General features: G+C 44.1%; 1 protein-coding gene across 1 annotated transcript in view; it reads left to right on the top strand.

Moving 5' to 3' along the window:
• Nucleotides 1–3,672: 3,672 nt before the first annotated feature.
• Nucleotides 3,673–20,121, top strand: part of HS3ST3A1 (heparan sulfate-glucosamine 3-sulfotransferase 3A1) — a 108,345-nt gene continuing 91,896 nt past the window's right edge. The window contains exon 1 of the mRNA XM_003929391.4: nucleotides 3,673–5,151. Within this exon, the coding sequence (XP_003929440.3) occupies nucleotides 4,553–5,151 (599 nt within the window). The 5' untranslated portion in view covers nucleotides 3,673–4,552. The remainder of the gene's footprint in view (nucleotides 5,152–20,121) is intronic.

Raw genomic sequence — 20,121 nt, 5'->3', positions numbered from 1 at the left:
AGCATTGGGTAGGTGAGAAAACAGAGGCTACAATGTAGAAGCCTAAGACAAGCCCCAGTACAGTAACAGGTGTAAAGCCCCAGAGGCTGCAGAAAGCAAATGTCTGCTTCTAGGAAACTTTTTTAAGTTAATGGACAGAACACTTCCTTTTCTTTCTCCCTATCAGTGCACACACATTGACTGAATTTTTAAAAAACCGCTGCATACACCCTACAGAATAGATTTAAGTATCCTCCATTGATATGTTAATAAGCCAACTATTTTTTTTTAACATATTAAAAGGAAAAACACTTTCTTAACACTAAAGTAGGGATAAATGAAGAGTTGGTTGTAGTTCATCATTCAACAAATATTGACTGCCTCTGAGTGGTGCTTATCCCTTGTGACTCAGTGTTCCCTCCTGCCCCCCCAGTTCCTCAAGACCCAGTTTGAAATCTACCACCTCTGCCAAATCTCCCTCTAATTTCTAGCTAATAATTGATTGTAGTGTTTGCTCTCTTCTAATAGAAATTGGTCACTCACCTGGAATCCTGCTCTCCTTACTTGACACTATGTAGGAGAGCTTTCTAGAAATGCAAAGTGGCCTTTTCAGTCTCCACAGATGTCCCACAAGTGTAATCTGTCAAGAATATTGTACAAGATCCTCAAGATCTGCTCTTGATTGCTGCTCTAGCCTTGTTTTCCTGCACATGTGTCACCACTAACCTTGCGGCCACTCTCAAGGACTTCTATGGACTTTTTCCCTCTAGGCCTTGTTAGCCCTTCCTTTCCCTCATTCTTTCAGGCATAAGGGTAGTGACGGCGCCAGTGGTACCAGCTGAGGGTTGCTGACTTTTCTAGTCCTTTACACACAGATCTTTTGTAAATAAACCATCTATGCATTGTCCTAATTTGAATGTGCTGTCTGATTCCTGTTGAGACCCTGACAGATTCACCCCTCCCACCAAGACAACATCCCCATTTGTGCTGTTTACTACGTGCTCAGCAGCCACACGGGGGTATGGAGCATTTGAAATGTGGCTGCTCCCAACTGAGACGTGTGGGAAGTGTAAGATTCACACTGGATTCCAAAGAACTTGGTATGAAAAGAAAGAACATATGTGACTTTAATCTTTCTTATATTGACTATATGTTACAGTCACATTTTTGGATGCATGGGATATATTATGAAAAGATAACTTTGTCTGCTTCTTTTTTTTTTTCTTTTTGAGAGAGAGAGAGAGAGAGAGAGAGAGAGAGAGAGAGAGAGAGATGGAGTCTCGCTCTGTCACCTAGGCCGGAGTGCAGTGGAGAGATCTCAGCTTACTGCAATCTCCACCTCCGAGGTTCAAGCAATTCTCCTGCCTCAGCTTCTTGAGTAGCTGGGATTACAGGCATGTGCCACCACACCCAGCTAGTTTTTGTATTTTTAGTAGAGACGGGGTTTCACCATGTTGGTCAGATTTGTCTCAAACTCCTGACCTTGCGATCTGCCCACCTCAGCCTCTCAAAGTGCTGGGATTACAGGTGTGAGCCACCACATCCAGCCCTTTTTTTAAGGTACTAAAATTTACTAGAAATTAGCCTGGGTAACATGGTAAAATGACATCTCTGCAAAAAAACAACAATAATAAAAATAGCTAGGTGTGGTGGCACACCCTTATAGTCCTAGCTACTCAGAAGGCTAAGGTGGGAAGATCACTTGAGCCCCAGGGTGCAGAGGTTGCAGTGAGCCAAGACTGCACCACTGCACTCCAGCCTGGATGACAGTGAGACCCCATTTCAAAAGAAAAAAAAAATACTAGAAATTAACAACAACTCATACAGCTTGTATTTGTGGCTCACATTTTGCTTCTAATGTGCAGAGCTGTGCTGCATATCATGCCAGTGATGGTGAGAACCGTGTCTCCTGCATTGAGCAAGTCTTTAATACTCACATAAAGGAAACACCTGTGCTCAGAAAGTGAAAGACCAAACACATACTATGATGTCATGTTGGAGGTAGAAGGGAACTTGGAGTCCATCATTTTCCAGTTGAGGAAACTGGAGCATGTTTATAAGTATTCACAGGATTGCATGCCTTCACAGCATCTTTAAAATGGTCTTTGTTTTGCTGTCTTTCTTCTGCAAATCTGACTGAAATACTTGGGGAACAGTTTTAAAGGACAGGAAAGCTTAAGTTAACATTAGATCGCAACTGGTTTGTCAATATCTAATTTTAGAACACAAAAGGACATTAAAGCTTGGCAAGGCCTGTTCATCCTCGTACACACCCAGTGCTTTAGGGCATCAGAATCCAAAAAGCTCTTCACTGGTTATAGAATCAGTTGGGATTGGGAGTTCATAAACATAAAACCATATCCAGCATGAGTACTTATCTAGCAAGTCCAGAGTTAGAACCACTAGGTCCCTCTTGGAAGCTGAAAAAAGTGAAACTGACTTCCACTTCCACGGTCAAATAGAGCACCGGAAGGCGGCAAAGTTCCTGCATGGAGACGCAGAAATGTCTGGTGAGTTTCATGCACCGTGAACCTTGAGCCTACGGTGGGCCCTTGTTGGCACCCTCAGTGGTCCCAGAAAGCTGCCTTCACAGGTTGCAGGGGCTGGTAGGAAGCTGCCACGCTGCGGTCCATATAGTGAGGCATCCCGTGGAGGCCAGGAAGCTAAGAAATAAGGAACAAATAGGATTGGAACAAAAAACGACCTCATGCAGGTTCCAAGGGCCACCTCCCTCCATTACACAGCAAGGCGGTTTGTATCCCTTCCTGACCTGCTCTCCGGGGAGCGCACAAAGAGGATATAGGGTCAAGGAAGGCAAGAGAAAGAGGAAACCGCAGTTTATGAAAGGACATTTAACCCCTTTGCCAGCGTGCGCGCGCGCACACACGCACACATGCACACATCCACACACACAAGTACGAACATTAAGAAAGCAGACATTACATTAAAAATTGGGCATAGGGACTTGGAATCGGAGCTGATTTTTTTATTTTATTTTAATTTTGCCATTGACTTTTTTCCTGAGAGGTTGCTCCTTTGTAGGCCCTGGAGGACTGGCTAATCTCATGAAAATCCAAGGGAAAACAATCGAAAGAAGAAAAGCAAACAAACAAACAAAAAGCTAATGGGGGAAGGAGCTCTGCTCAAAGGCCCGCAGCAGACAGTTGAGTAGATAGAAGTGGAAACTGCTGCAGAGAATTCGGTCTGCTCCAGACAAACGGGGGCGTGGCGAGCAGCGCAGTACTGGGGACTGCTGCAAACAAAACTTCCAAGGGGACCGGGAGTAGGTTCCAGGCGATGGAAAGGGGTGGGATGGGGAAGGATAGGGCAACAGTGCCGAGAGGAGCAGAGCGCGGGGAACCTGAAGAGGGTCAGGGCTGCGGAGGGCTGAGTCGCGGTGGAGAGCTCCGGAGACCCTCCCCAAGCCAGTGGCTTCTGGAGTGGAAGTCAGGCCCCAGGGATCCGGCCAGCCTTAGCTGTCACTCAGGCAACCCCGGAGCCGCCGCAGCCCGGGGCTCCACTGGAAGGGGGCGAAGCCTCCCGAAGGAAAGGGGCACCTTGGGGAAGGGGCGTCGCCCCTGCCGCCCCCGCCCTCTCCAGTGCCATTGGGCGGCCGCTGCGGAGCCCGCGCCACCTTTTCTCCATCCCACCCAGCCCGTCTGGCCCCGCCCGGCCGCGGGTCCGCGCCCGGCCGCTCTCGTCCGGGGGCTGGTCCGGCCGGGGCCGTTGACGTCACCGCCAAGTTTGCTGCCCTCGGCGTCCCACGTGTGGCGGCGGCGGCGGCAGCGTCCCGGGAGGCAGTCGGTGAGCTCCTGCGAGCACAGTGGCGGGGACCGCTGACAGGTCCCGCGCAGCCCAGCCCCGCCACGCGGCTCACAGGTGGGGTCCGAGAGCAGTTTGGAGCAGCCCGGCGCGCACGGAGAGGGACGGACGGCTTGGTACGGGCCTCTGGCTCCCGCTCCGGCAGAGGGACTCGGAGGGAACCTCGCTCCGTGGCCGAGAGAACCGGAGCCCGGGCGGAGAGAAGGCGCCCAGGCGGGCAAGGGGGCCAGAGGAAGCGGGGGCTGGAGGGCACTGTCGCTCGCCGCTGTCTGGGGCGCACGGAGCACACAGGCCCCGCCGCCGCGCGTCCCCTACCCGGGACCCAGCAAGGGATGCAGCATCGCTGAGCGGAGATCCGCACGGAGAGGCCGCTCGGGGCCGGTGTGAGACGCACGCCTTCGCCACCGCCGCCAAGATCCCAATTGCGGCGACTCTTGGGGGAACCCGGGCGCAGAGCGCTTCCCCAGGCTCAGGACTTGGGCGAGTCTAAGACGATGGTTTCTTAAGCACGGCACCGCGCTCCCCTTCCCGTACCCTCGGCTGGAGGCAGGGATCCTGTACTGGGCCCTCGGGGCTCCGTTTCCCCGCGGAGCCCCGGCCGCCGCCTCCGGGGGCAGTTGGCACGGCCGCAGGGGCGCACGGCGATGTGGCCTCCGTCCAGCGCTCGGACCCGCCGGGGAGATGCTCTGGCACCTGGCGGGGTCCCGGCCTAGCATGGCCCGCGGGTTGCCCGACGTCGCCTCCGGCTAGGATGGCCCCTCCGGGCCCGGCCGGCGCCCTCCCCACCTCGGCAGAGCCGCTGTCCCGCAGCATCTTCCGGAAGTTCTTGCTGATGCTCTGCTCTCTGCTCACGTCCCTGTACGTCTTCTACTGCCTGGCCGAGCGCTGCCAGACCCTGTCCGGCCCGGTCGTAGGGCTGTCCGGCGGCGGCGAGGAGGCGGGGGCCCCGGGTCGCGGCGTCCTGGCCGGAGGCCCGCGGGAGCTGGCGGTGTGGCCGGCGGCGGCACAGAGAAAGCGCCTCCTGCAACTGCAGCAGTGGCGGAGGAGCCGGCCGCCCGCGCCGCGCGGCAACGGCGAGGAGGCGGCCTGGGAAGAGGAGTCGCCTGGCCTGGCCGGGGGTCCCGGCGGCTCCGGTGCGGGAAGCAGCGTGGCCGAGGCCCCGCCGGGGACCCTGGCGCTGCTTCTGGACGAAGGCAGCAAGCAGCTGCCCCAGGCCATCATCATCGGCGTGAAGAAGGGTGGCACGCGGGCGCTGCTGGAGTTCCTGCGCGTGCACCCCGACGTGCGCGCCGTGGGCGCCGAGCCCCATTTCTTCGACCGCAGCTACTACAAGGGCCTCGCCTGGTACCGGTGAGCGGGGCGGGCCCAGGCGGGGGCTGAAGGATCACGGGGGGACTGGGCTGGGAAAGTCGTGGGAGAGCCCTCGGTGACCCCTTAGTTCGCCCTCCTCCCCACTTCCTGCAGAAGGCGAAGGGTCATCAGTAGTTGTCCTTAGATTGAGGGGTCTCTCGTCTCTCTCCGCCTTCTCCTTCCTGGGAAGTGGATGTTGAGGGAGGGAGTGGGAGGGAAATTCTGGCCTTCATGATTTTCATCCTTGGGAATCTCTTGCCAAGTCTGGTCTCTTTCTCTTGCTCTGCGAAAAGTTATTCCTGTAGTTAGCTAAAGGTAAAAAAGGAAAGAAAAAAAAAAGTCTCTCCTAAATTAGAAACCTATTCAACAGTTAATAGATTTCCTCTCTCTTTCCAGGGAAGCCGGTTTTCATTCTTTACCTTTTGGGCAGTTCTCTGTGGTTAACCCAGCCTTTACCATCAGATATTTATTTACCTTGACCTTTTGCCAGATAGTTGTCCTAGGTGGGAAGTAATATAGAGACTTAGTAAAGGTGTCAAGAACCAGAGAATCTGGGTAGTTCGGAAAATATATGTCTGTCTGAGCAAGGGAAAGCAACCAGGCACTGTATTTTAAAGGACGCTTGGCAATAACTTTTGTTTAAGGACAAGGAATGAGTTTTGTAAAGTGCTTTTGATATTGGTAGGGAAAAGTAACTTTTGTCTCTGGACTGACAGAAACTTTTCTAAAGATCTTCAAATGATCCGCTTTACAAGTAAGGAAGCCAATTAAAAGAAGAAGAAGAAGACGAAAGAGAGAAAAATACATTGGCGCAACTTTGCCACTTTGCCAATACAGTTCAGGAAATAAGTCCTGCTTAGATCTTAATCTTAAATTCGCCAGTCTCTTCCAATTCAGACCACCTTTAATAATAAAATCGGCCAAATTCTAATAAATCTAGTGTCGCCTGGATTTTGTTTGCCATAATATATTGGCGTTTTTTTTTCTTTCTTCGAAGTACCAGTAAAAATTTTGTTACTAGAACTTTCCATTTTATAAAGTTTATCTTGTTCATAAAATATGGGTTTTCTTTGTTATTTTAACTGAAACAATGTAACAAAAATTACAACACCATTTAGGTAGATTTCAAAAAGCCCATTAAATTAACCATTCATCCACAACACAGAAATGGACATGATTTGACAAGTTTATTTACTTGAGGGGCCAATTGTACTTTCAGATTGATTTCAAGAGCCGAATTTACAGTAAATCCACTCACAGAGAAACGATTTGGCCCTAAAAATTGAATTTAAACATTAAACACTTTTAGAACAGTAACTTTCCATTTGTTGGAAAGAAAAAACAAACAACCTCTCCTTAATATAGATTATGTATCACTTAAAATCATCAGCCACTTAAAATATCCCCTTGTGTTTCTGTCATTTATGTTGTATCCTCTGGGAAGTTCTTATAAAAATGACCTGTTGAATCTGGAAACAACAGGTCCTTCTTTTTAGCACAAAGGCAGCTCTGTTTTTTCCATCAAGGACACAAGAAAGAAGTGATTAAAGACCCCTAAAACTCTTATCTATAGCAGCTTGCATTGAATTCGGCCTCGTACCGTGCTATAAGCGAACACATTTCAAGCTGACTGTCTGAAACATCTAACACTACATTGGCCTCTGAGGTGCCATTAAATATGGTGAAATATTTAGTACTAAAACACTTTATTTTCTTTTTGCCATATAAACTTTATTTCCACAAAGTAGGATTGTTTCTTCTTATTCCAGAAATGAGTATTTGAGGGCCCAGTCTAGCTGCAGACCTGGATCTTATTTTCTGTGGTCCTTTCTGAGCTCCTGTAAGAGGAGGGAAGGTTTCAAGGTAACGAGAAACACAAGTATTTAAAAACTTTTTTTAAAGAAAAAAAGAGTCATAAACTTTTAGGCCAATCTCTCCTTTGGAAACTAGATGCATGCTGTAAAGTAAATCTGCCCTTGGATTGTTTACTTCAGCAGAAGAGTTCTATAAAGCAATTTATGGTGGTTACAGAAATAGCTACACAGTAGACTTCATGGTTTGGTGAATTTAATTTTCTAAGTGTTGGAGCAATGTCTTTGTTTTACCATTTGCAGTGGTTTTTTTATTGGATGCATAAATTTACGTTTAACTCAATTACATAGGAAACTTTTTTTTTTTTTTTAAATCCAACCTATGGAGCCTGGATTATGTGATGATTTAATGAAATTTCCCCACAGTTTTCTTTCATCTCGGCTCTGAACTTGGAGTTTGATGTTTGCGAGCAAGACTAAAGGCTCAACTGAAAAAAAAATTTCTCCCACCCAGAATGCCACTTAACTATTAAGAGCATTTTAGCTACTTGTATTCAGCTAATAGTTTAGAACAGGGGATTCAGTTAGACCTTCATGAGTCAGCCCAAACTTTTCAATACAGGATTTGTACCACACGCTTATGACCACATTAATACACACACACACACACACACACACACGGAAATAAATTCCAGATAATTGCACCCAGAAGTGAATTAGGGAAGATTAAAACTTATATGATTATTTTTAGGTGTACATTGACATGGGGGAATCCTAAAATGTCTAGCCTTTTTTTGCCCAGCGGAATCGCTAAGCTAGCCATGATAGTTTGTGGTGCCAGTGCCCCCTACCGTCCTCACAAAGGAACAAATCTGCCGCTATTAGCAAGTTCAAAGGAAAATGAGTTGGTGAGTTAGTTACTGAACTTGTTCAGGAAATTACTGTCACTGGGAAGAAAATAAAATACTTTATAAACTTTCTTCCAAGAGTGAACTCATAAACCCTCCCTTTATTTGAACACATTTGTAGTAAAGGCAAAGAAAACGAATTTGTTACTCAAAATCTCTAGAAAGAAAATTATTCTTACTAATTTAAAATGTCCTGATAGACCTCCTCTAAAATAAATAAAACAAAGACAAATTTTTATTACTGTCACTGGGAAGAAAATAAAATACTTTATAAACTTTCTTCCAAGAGTGAACTCATAAACCCTCCCTTTATTTGAACACATTTGTAGTAAAGGCAAAGAAAACGAATTTGTTACTCAAAATCTCTAGAAAGAAAATTATTCTTACTAATTTAAAATGTCCTGATAGACCTCCTCTAAAATAAATAAAACAAAGACAAATTTTTATATGCTGAGAAACTCGACCCTGATGGAGTTTTCTTTAAAAAAAAAATCCATTCCTCATTACTTAATTTAGCAGACATGTTATCAGTACAACAAATGTCTGTGGCTTGCATGACACTGGAAAGCAGTCCTTTGCAATGAATAGTGTCCATTTCTCTTGTAGGCATTGTGGCTTCATAAAGAAAAGGAAAAAGTTTCCTTAGCTTCAAAACACTGATCTTTACCGGAAGTCAAGACTGACTACCTCTGCTGTAGTTCAAGAGCAGATGAGCTTAGAATTTAATAAGGCTCTCTTCTGCTTGTTTTAATCTGCACCAACTAAAAGAGATGTCTTTTTTTTTCCTTGTAAGCTAAACGATATCTATTAATAGAGTATTTAAATAATGTGTCTATATGTGTGTACACACACACATATATCCGTATGTATGTGAATGTTTGGATTCGATAACACTTCAGTTTATTATTTTGGTACAAGATAGGAAGTATTTATCATCCAGTCTCTTACACTAGCATGTTTATTTCTTATATTTTAGTTTCTTTTCTTTCGTGAGCCTGGACAGTTTCAGCAGAGAAGGATATCACTAGAATCATTTTATTCTAGCGCCTACAGGAAGATCAAATATTGTCCAGCTCGGAGTTTAGGAGTTAGTGCTCCCCTGACTTCATCAGAATTTGAAATGTTCTGGCCTCTGATGATCATGGCCCTGTTTTTCAAGTCCATTAGGGAGGCATACTGAACAGAGGCCCTTTCGGTTCCTATGAGGAGAAATTGGCATTTTGTAGCAGCTGGGAGCAGCTGCAAAGTACCTCCATGTGCAGTTTCTCACCCTCCTGAACTGTGCAAGCCCTTTCTGTGTGAAGAGTTTGAAATGAAATCTGAGCCAAGGAAGCTGCAGTGTGACCACCCATGCAAGGTCATATGGACTGAAGGCCAAGGGCCCTCTATCCTTAGAGCAGAGGAAAGAACACTGGGAAGAGGCGAGGGCTAGGAGGAGAGCGAGATGTTGCTTCAGACTCTGAGTCTACAGTACGTGTCTGTAGAAGCTCTCAGTACCTGGGCATTCCCCACCCAGTCACAGGTTGAGGAGCCAAAACGCTGTCATCTAGTTTGCTGAATGTCTGAACTCTGGGTTCATCCCCAGTAGACAGAACCAGAAATGCAAGTCAATCAGCCTAGTTCCTGTGTGTGTGTGTATGTGTGTTGCCCTCACACATGAATGTGTGTGCGGGAGCAGATACCCAGAAGACAGGGACGATGATAGAAATTTATGAGAGGAAAGTTATTAAGTAGTTGGGAAACTTCTGAGCACTATTGGACATCCTGAGTAGGGAACAGTTTGGAGGCACTGTTGAGATCATAGTCCAGGCATTAAAAACAAAAACACTTGGTAGAGCCTCGACCGGAATGCCTTGTGTGAGTGAATATTTCTTTAGAGGGATGAGATTTATAATATGCTCCTATACTTTATGTGAAATGCACAGACTTCTATGAAAATTCACCATGACATTATAATCGCCTGCCCTCTCTTTAAAAAGAAAACACCCTAGCCAAAATACTTATCTCTTGTAAATAAGTCTAATCTGTATTTTGGCAGGGTCATGGGAATAAAATGAACCAGTGCAATTAATGACAACAGGGGCTAACCTCACATAGGCCAGATGCTCACTTCATCAGAAGAGTGTTGCAGAGCAAACAAAACTCCCCGATATGAACAACAACAACAAAAAGGGCCTCGTATCTCTCTGGGACACAGTTGAACAATTGCAAATTGCAATTACCATCAGTCAAATTGCTGGGCCCAGTCGGGAACTTGATATTCTTAATTCTTTTCCTTAGGGGGAAATCTTCCTCCACCAAGTTGATAGTAACTTGGCTGAAAAAGAGCATCGCTTCTTAGTATAGATTTCCTAATGATATTAAATCCCAAGCTTTTAGAAAATTTGTTTCTGCTTAAGTGATGAGTTGCAATTGTGAACATAAGGTTTCTTATTAAATATGTGCCTCTAATCTGTAATCAGAGGAAATTGCACTCCCTCGTCTTTGCATTTTATAAGAATGTCTTAAAAAATGCTTGTCAGCACTTTAAAACCTTTGCTAATTTAATACAGTTAAAAAATCTCTGTGGGGGGTATTTATATAGTGAATAAATAAGCTGTCATGAAGCCAAAACTTAGAAATTGAATTTATGAGAAGAAAGTTATTAAGTCGTTGGGGAACTTCTGAGCAACATTGGACATCCTGAGTAGAACAGTCTGGGGACACTGTTGAGATCATAGTCCAGGCAATGCTGAGTTCAGTGAATGGAAACAATTCCCCAATTTCTTGCCTTCCATGAGGCCACGCTTGAATTTTGGCATGACTCCTCATGCCCCTAAAAACACACGTTTATTCTAAGATTGCCCCACTGTATTACAGAAATTCAGAACTGGCCTGTTTCAGAAGTTGTCTGATGACAATAAATGTGAAACACGACTGGGGACATGTTTATTAACAATGAAGTTGAGTCTTGCCCTTAGGAATTTGAGGGACATTCTTGCAAAGGCTTCAACACAAAATATTCACCGGCTGGCAACAGCCCTCTTTGAATGTGATGTGTAGCGCCACCTAGTGGGAGGAGGAGTCAGCAAGAAACCCCTAAAGGGAGAACTCGCAAAACCTCATCGTGGTAAGAGCATATTTGCAGTCTCCATTTAAAAAAGAAACTTCAGCAACAACAAATACTTGTGTTTAGGTAGCCCTTATAGCAAGATGAGCTGCCTAGCACAGATGAGCCGCACTTAGCCTTTTTTTTCAGGCAAGAATAATTCACTTCTTTTAGGCAGGGAGTTTATTCTTTGGAGAGAAATAAGAGATTTGGCTTCACAATAAAACTGAAAACCAAGATATAAATGATTAGGGGATTTATATTAAAAATGCCTATGACTGAAAGGAATACCATATGTCCCAGATTACTCTTGTTAGTGTGTTTTGCCTCTGTTTCTGAAAGCCAGCTTCAAATGAAAATACTTCCAGATGATTTTATTTCAACATCAGTAATGCAGTCCTGTTCCTTCCCCTGTGTGGTACAGGCTCTGGAGGAGGGTCCTGTGATTCTGAACAGAAGCCTGTTTAACCCTTAAGGCCCCTGGGATGTCCTATTGAGAATCCTGCCCACCACGCATGGGACAGCTTCACAGGAAAGCGCTTTGAGAGTATCTACGGGATAGGTGCATCTGCGGTCCAGGGCCTGGGAGAGCAGGGTGGGGAGCAGGGTGGTGGACAGGTTAAAGGAAGGCAGGATGAAAGGGATGAATAGGAACATTCGAGTGGAGAAACTGACAGACACCACCTAAACCAAGTGACCAGGGTTAGCATTCCCTTGTGTTGAGATCATGTTCCCTGACATAATGCAGTTAGGATGGGACTTCACCTGTGCGGTAATCTTCCCTCAAATCCATAACTCCAGTATAGCCATGAGGAAAACATTCGATGAACCCCGATTGAGGGACATTTTACAAAATACTTGACCAGTATTCTTCAAAAGTGTCAAGATCATGCAAAATGACGGAAGACATCTAAGCTATCCCAGATGGCGGGAGATAAAGGTGAGTCATTACCAACCAGTAAACAGGAGGACACCCTTGAATGGATCCTGGGTCTGAACTAAGGCATCTGTGGGAAAACTGGGGAATTGTGAGTGATACGTGCAGTTTAGTTAATAACATTATACCAACGTCAATTTCTTGGTTTTGATCATTGTACCGTACTAGGGTTACGATATGCTCTAAGGTGATCATCTGGGGTAGTCCGGGTGAAAGGGGTATGTGAATTCTCTGTACTATTTTTCACAATTTTCGTATCTAAAATAATTCTAAAATCAAAGGTACAAACAGCCAAAGAAGGCAGGAGAAGCTTAACAGGCATTGGAGGATGAGGGTTCAGACTGAAATAGTGTCTGTGCCGATTCCTTTTATTCCGTGTTTCTTCTTTCCTTTCTTTTGGAAGGCCCCCAGGACAGGCCCGCCAGCCTCCCCTCCCTGCCCGCACCTGTTACTTCCAGACATGCTGATTTTTCCCTCAGCTGATTTCATAATCATATTGGCTCATGGCTCCCCTCCTACTCTCTTGTTCTCAAACCAAGCACAGGGACAGTTTCGTTTTCCTTTCTTTCTGTCCTCTATGGCTGGTAAATGTCAAGAGAAGAAGATGTGAAAGGTTCCCGAAAGCTTCTTATCCTAGAGAACAAAATCTCTGCTGTAAATGACAGGTCTCCGAGGGCACAAAGAACTAAAATAAGGGTCAGAGGAAAATCAGACTTGGGCGTATGGCTTTTTTTTTTTTTTTTGGCTACAAACATAGAAGGAACAGGTGTCAGTAGTTGAAAGCTGGTTATAGGGTAAAGAGATAGGGCCAAGCTGTGGACGCACCTAATGGCAAAGATGAAAACCCAGTCTAGAATTTCCAGGCTAGCTTAAGAATTTTATCTGCTTACTCCACTTGTTTTCACCTTTGCTGTAGAGGCCATGGGTTATGAAAGTTTCTATAGGAGCAAAACAGACCTAGAGCAATTAATGCATTCAAGGAAGAGGCAGGAAGAGAGAAAGTCCAACCTCTGCAACTCTGGAGGACCAGTATCCTTGCACATTCTAATTATGGAGATTTATTCCACTGGAACTGCTCAGCCAGACTGCCGGCGTTATCAGACTCAAAGTTCCTGTCTAGGTGGTGCAACCGTCGTTTCTGCTTCTGTTTTTAAACACACAGTTGTTTATCTGGGCTTCTGGTTGAATAGAGTAATGAAAATCTCCCTCGAAACATGTCCTCTGATATTTTTAACAACTGTAAAAATAGTTTTATTCACTTTACATCTTTAATAACACCCACTCCATCTAGAGATTCCAAGAAACTGACAGTATTTTCTTTCAGTCGTTCATTCACTTATCTTTATTGGATCCGGTTTATCAACCGCTTTCGTGCAAAGGATAGACTGCAAATGCTTATGGAGTTAAAAATAATTTCTGTGATTTAATACCATTGTCTACTTGTTTGGCATTTTTCCATTTTAGTGGGTATGCACTTTTCATGCCTTTTAGCCTTTTTTAAAATAGCAAAATAATTGGACCCTGCAATGTATCTTTGATGAAATCTATCATTTGAGAGGTGAGGTGATATTAACTACATTTGTTGAGGCCACACTGTGTGCTGAATGATGCAGAATGTTCTGCCGCTCGTAATCTGATGTTATTTAAGCAGATCCTATGATTTTCTATATTGTATAGATCAGAAAACAGGCTCAGAAAGATGAAGTAACTTGTCCAAGGTCACAGAACTATGTACATGTTAGAACTGCTGCTAAACCCAGGTTCACCCACCTCCAGCATGCCAGTCCTTCACCACTGGAGTGAATGGTCTCTGTGATGTTCTCTGGCAGAATTGCCCACAGGTAGTTCCTGCCTGTGTAGCAAGCCACCGGTGTCCCAAAGATGCAGGGGATTGAAAGGCTGCCCCATGTGATAGAGTGACTTGGACATTCTGATCTTAGACCTTTAGTTGGAAATTGGACAACACACAGGACCAGGTGCGGTGGCTCATGCCTGGAATCCCAGCACTTTGGGAGACCGAGGCAGGTAGATCACTTGAGGACAGGAGTTCGAGACCAGCCTGGCCAACATGGAGAAATCCCATCTCTACTAAATTAGCTGGATGTGGGGGGTGGGCACCCTGTAATCCCAGCTATTCAGGAAGCAGAGGAACAGGAATCGCTTAAGCCCGAGAGGCAGAGGCTGCAGTTAGCCAAGATTGCTCGACTGTACTACAGCCTGGGCAATAGAGTGAGACTCTGTCTCAAAAAAAAAGTAAACAAAAAGAAAATTAGGCAACACATTAAAATGTGGTTATTAAAGTGAATTTTTAAAAACTATTTAAATATCTCTGGTCAATTGGCCTATTATGGAATAAGTAAAAGCCACCTTCATTTTTGTCAATTTTTCTCCCTTTTTCTCTAAAGAAGTCTCATCATAGAACTTATCTTGTTGAGCGTATCAGAAATCCGTTATTCAATGGATTTTTTCCCTTTTATTACAAAGTAACAATAACCACTGAAAAGACTCTCAAAACTGCTACGTGAGGAAGCCCATATGTTGTCAGAAACATAATTGGAGCTGGGTGTGGTGGCTCACACCTGTAATCCCAGCACTTTTGGAGGCCGAGGTGGATATATCACTTGAGGTCAAGAGTTCGAGACCAGCCTGGGCAACATGGTGAAACTCTGTCTCTACCCAAAACACAAAACATCAGCCAGGTGTGGTGGCCATGGCTGAAATCCCAGGTACTCAGGAGGCTGAGGTGAGAGGATGGCCGGAGCTGGGGATGTGGAGGTAGCAGTAAGCTGAGATAGTGCCACTGCACTTCAGCCTGGGTGACAGAGTGAAACTCTGTCTCAAAAAAAAAAAGAAAGAAAGAAAGAAAGAAAGGAGAGAGAGAGAGAGAGAGAGAGAGAGAGAGAGAGAAAGAAAAGAAAGAAAGAAAGAAAGAAAGAAAAGAATGCAATCAGAAGGATGCTTGCTGCTCCTGGAGTTGGGGCAAGGAAAGCTGAGGCCTGTGTGACCTGGCTACTGTCATCCAGCTACCCCAGGGTCCCTTTTGCACTGTAGGGATCCCCCAGTCCGGTGCCCTCCTGGAAACTGGCTGAGCCACTGCCAGTCTGTCTTTTTCACTATTCCATATTTTCACCTTTGGATTGATGCTTTTTAAAAAATTCTTCAGATATTTTAATACCCCCAATGAGAGCACAGTCTGTTTGGTACCCAAGTACTAGTCTATCTTCATTATTATTGCTATTAATAACGTTTGTCTGATTGATTTACTGTCAGCTGGTCATTATTAGCATCCAGCCTTTACTGGAATGGTCAGGCCATTAGTCAGATAAGACGTGACTGTTGATTTGAACTTCCTTTAGTTTCAATAAGCTAGAATCATAAACAGATAGGATGTTGGCGGTAGAAGGTATCTGAAAGATAAAAGACTGTCTTCTGAATAGGAGGAAACAGAACTGCCTTGCTCAAGGTTAAGCTGAAAGACAAGAGCTCAATACTTCCAATTCCAAGGGCATAATTCTTCAGTGCAATTGGGAAACAATTGCATACCTCCAACTATATACGTTTAGTTTTGGCAGATTTGCAGCAATGATAAAAATAGTTTTTGGCTGGAACCAGTTGTCACATTATTATTTTTTCCTCCCAGAGCGATTAAATTAAAGCATTGAATTGAATTGAATCAGTGGTTAATTCATCTTTAAATTTCTGTTTTTCATCTCAGATGTTTTCCATAATATTTTGATTCTTATAGGTATGGGAACCCAGCGAGCGCAATTGGTCTTTGGATCCTTGAAAGTAATTTGTATTTTATGGCCATTGTCTGCTTGTGAAAGATTAGCAGGAGAAATCTGAGTATGGACAGGAAAATGTTTGCTTTTTCTCTCTTGAGTGTGTTCAAAGTAGGAAGTAATCAATCAAATTATGGGAATAAAATTTCTTTCCCCTTTTTCAGAGTTCTTACTTGGATTAGATCTCTCCTTTCACTAGGAAATATCAAAGTAGCCAGGCTGGTTTGAACGACAAGTCAAAAACGATGTGTTTGTTACAGTCATAAATTTCTGCGAATTCTCATTAAGTTCAGGTATTTAACAAAAGGGAACTGTATTAAGCTTCGGCTAAAGTTACGTTTTCGGAGCTGACTGGTTATCTTATCACCTTTCTAAACGGAAGTCATGTTTGCCCTAACTCCGTGTTTTGCAAAAACGCTGCAGTGATGCAGTGATTTCATTTCACAAACAAAGCTTTTCACAAAGTAAACAAAAAAAACGTGCATCCGTGTATGTTGTATGTGTGTGTGTTTAATTTCTGGTGAACGCTAATTGTTCTTGTGGCTTCTTTTGTTGAATGCTGTGTGTTTGTTTTTTGTTTGTTTTAAGAAAGAAAGGCCATTTTTTTCTTTGTAATGAGTCCTTATTTTTACTGCTTGGATAGGAGGCTTTTGGATTATGACATTATTTGTTCTGAAAGGCTTTTCCCAAAGCTGGAGGGTCTACAAGAATGCCCTGCTAGGATTTAATGATGGAAAGAGAACAGATTGGATCTGTTTTATATTTATATGGGGAGAGGTCACAGGGAGCTAAAGCTTGTGATGAAAATTCTTGGGATTTTTAGGTGCATTTGCTCTATTGGAGAAGGCTGGTAAATTGGAGAGCAAGCCTTGGAGAAACCACTCAGCTCCCACTGATTGTTCTGAAGCAGAAAGGAGGATTCTTAGTGCCATGTCCTCTGACTTTTCAAAGAAAGTTGGAATATGGACTTTTTAAAAATATGTTGGAAAGGAATTTACATATTGAAAACCAAAAGCCAGTCCGGGCACGGTGGCTGATGCCTATAATCCCAGCACTTTGGGAGGCCGAGGCGGGTGGATCACAAGGTCAGCAGATCGAGACCATCCTGGTCAACATGGTGAAACCCTGTCTCTACACAAAAAGTAGCTGGGCATGGTGGCACGTGCCTGTAGTCCCAGCTACCCGGGAGGCTGAGGCAGAAGAATTGCTTGAACACAGGTGGTGGAGGTTGTGGTGAGCCGAGATCGCGCCATTGCACTCCAGCCTGGGTAACAAGAGCGAAACGCCAACTCAAAAAAAAAAAAAGAAAAGAAAAGAAAAGAAAAAGAAAACCAAAAGCCACACTAAAACCAAACAAACATTTGTGTGGATGAAGCAAATCAATCTCCACTGAAGTGAACGGCTGCTACTTTACAGCCTGTGATGTGTGGTGAAGGTCAGAGTTAGACAATCCACAGCTGAAATAGACCAATGAGTTTTTCAAACTGAATCACAAGACATGAATGTCTGCTAAAATCAATCGTGCTTTCAAAATGGAACTACATCTAAAATGGACTATGCTAAGATAACATGAGAGAGTGAATCCCGTGTAGGAAGAAAGACAAGGATTATCTTGACGAACTTGGTTCTGTTGTATTTACTCACATAGATAGGTGAGCACTGAAAGGGTTGAGTGTAAAATGTATTTGTTGTGTTGGATCCCAATAGAAGAGAAAAGCTTGAAAACACTGACTAGCATGCATGAAAGTCATGTTTGAAAAGACTAAAAGGGATGTGCTTCAAGGCCCCTTGAGAAACCAAGTGTGAACACTCTATGCTCTGGATTCTAAATTTCAGTCTTTTTAACTTTTTATGCCCAAGGCTTGGAACTGTACCACGAATAGAATCACTATGAGTTTAATGAAAAAAAAAAAAAAAATTGATGACCCCTTAGGTCAGGTGTCAGCAATATTTGTTTGTTTGTTTGTTTGTTTGTTTGTTTGTTTATTCTGGAAAGGGCCAGATCGGAAATACTTTAGGTTTGGTGGGTGGTATGATCTTTATCACAACCACTCAACTCGGCTTTTGTGGCATGGAAGCAGGCACAGACAATATGTAAATGAATATGTGTGGCTGTGTTCCAATAAAACTTTATTGATCCAAACTATAAAACCACTGGCTATAGTTTGCAGACTTCTGGGCTAAGCCAGAGGCTTCAAATATCTCATATGTGCTTCCTTTATTTATGTGTTACTCTCAGCTGAGCACCCACAGCTAATCGTGGCAACGTTAGGAAGGCAGAATGTAGGTGATGAACTTCCAGTTTAAGATCCAGTGCAGAAATCACAGAGCTCCCTGTGGCTGTCGGGGAATGGGATGAGGTCACACACCCTGGAACTGCATGCTAGTGACGTGTGTTTTTTGAAATACACAAAGTTGTTTGGGAGGATGACATTTTATAGAATATGATTATATGTTCAACTACGAATATTCTATTCTGAAATAGACATAAACACCAATCAAAGTAGTGGTAGGTCTTTCATTTTTCAAGCTTAATCATCTGTTTGATGCTTCCTTGACTTTGTACTTGAGTGTTTAGTTTATAAATCATCCCCTGATCTCTCTTTTCCCTTTAGATGCCTGGGCACCATATGAATCACTTAGGATTAGTAGGGGTACGGTAAAGTCACTTACATTGTCACCTGACTTCTGCACTAAAACTCCATTTCATTCACCATTCTGTCTGTGCAGGTGTGGAGTGAGACATCAAGTTAGGAACAAAGGTTGGGAAAGATTTTCAAAGATTATTATTTTATTATTATTTTTTTTCAAAGATTATTATTTTATTATTATTATTTTTGAGAGGTAGTCTCGCTTTGTCACCAGACTGGAGTGCAGTGGCATGATCTTGGCTCACTGCAACCTCCGCCTCCCGGGTTCAAGCAATTCTCCTGCCTCAGCCTCCCAAGTAGCTGGGACTACAGGCGTGTGCCACCATGCCCAGATAATTTTTGTATTTTTCGTAGAGACAGGGTTTCACCATATTGACCAGGATGGTCTCAATCTTCTGACCTTGTGATCCGCCTGTCTCGGCCTCCCAAAGTGCTGGGATTACAGGTGTGAGCCAGCGTGCCTGGCCTCGAAGATTATTAAGTGGCATATTTAAGGAGTTTGGACTTTATTTAAGGCCAGCACAGTTCAATGGAAATGTAATGAGAGCCTTATATGTAATTTCAACTTTCTAGTAGCCACCTTAAAAAGGTAAAAATAAAGAGGTGAGATTAATTTTAATACTGTTTTAACTTAGGCCGATATGTCCAAAGTATTATCATTTCCAACATGAAATCAAAATAAAACATTATTAATGAGAAATCTTGCAGTTTTTTTTATACTAAGCCTTCAAAATCCAGTATGCATTTTACACTTGCAACACGTCTCAATTTGGGTTAACTACATTTCAAGAGCTTAGTAGCCCCATGAGGCCACTGGGTATCCTACTGGCTACTCGAGGTACTGGAGGCGGAGTCAAGGGAGTGGGCATTGAGGGCTTGCAGCTGAGGACTGATTTCACAGACCTCCTCTGCTTCTGCTGGAATCTAGTTCTCCGAGGCATATGGATGTACAGTAGGGAAGGGACTGTTGGGGAATCTAGAGGGCAGACGATGGAGACTTGGACCAGAGCAGTGCTGTTGTGCATGGGAAGTGAGGGAGAGATTTGGTAGATGTTTCAGAAGTAGGAACTGTAACACTGTGGAATACTAGCGATGGGAAAAGGAGGAGGCAAGGGAGAAGATTTGAGTATTTATTAGTAACTGTAACTGTGAGAAGGAACACAGAAGAAGGAAAAACAAGCATCAAAGGGAGCGAGCAACTTTGTTTTATACACATAAAGTGGAAAGTGCTCTGGGTTAAGCTGGAGTCCAGGAATAAGGTCAGATTTGGGAGCCATGATCACTAAGGTTGTATGAGTGGCCAGCACAGCTAATGTGAACGTTTATGGAGGAGGAGGACTTGGTCTTCCTAGTCTTGCTTGTATTTATTTATATTCTAGACCCAAAGAGAGAATTTCTGTAGCCTATGTCATGCATGCAGAAGTGTTTAGTGTAAACTGATGTCCACAGTTTACTTTGAAATGCATTTAAAAAAAAAATGAATTCAGCCAGGCTCAGTGGCTCATGCCTGTAATCCCAGCACTTTGGGAGGCCGAGGAGGGCGTATCACCTGAGGTCAGGAGTTTGAGACCAGCCTGATCAACATGGTGAAAACCTGTCTCCACTAAAAATACAAAACTTAGCTGGGTGTGGTGGTGCATGCCTGCAGTTCCGCCTACTTTGGAGGCTGAGGGAAGAGAATTGCTTGAACCCGGAGGCAGAGGTTGCAGTGAGCCAAGATTGCACCACTGCACTCCAGCCTGGGTGACAGAGCAAGACTCTATCTCAAAGAAAAAAAAAATGCACAGAAAAAG

Source organism: Saimiri boliviensis, chromosome 17 (genome assembly GCF_048565385.1).
Source record: "Saimiri boliviensis isolate mSaiBol1 chromosome 17, mSaiBol1.pri, whole genome shotgun sequence".
In the NCBI taxonomy this organism is placed as follows: Eukaryota; Metazoa; Chordata; class Mammalia; order Primates; family Cebidae; genus Saimiri; species Saimiri boliviensis.
The sequence above is the reverse complement of the archived record's forward strand: the minus strand, read 5'-3'. Positions and strand labels throughout refer to the sequence as shown.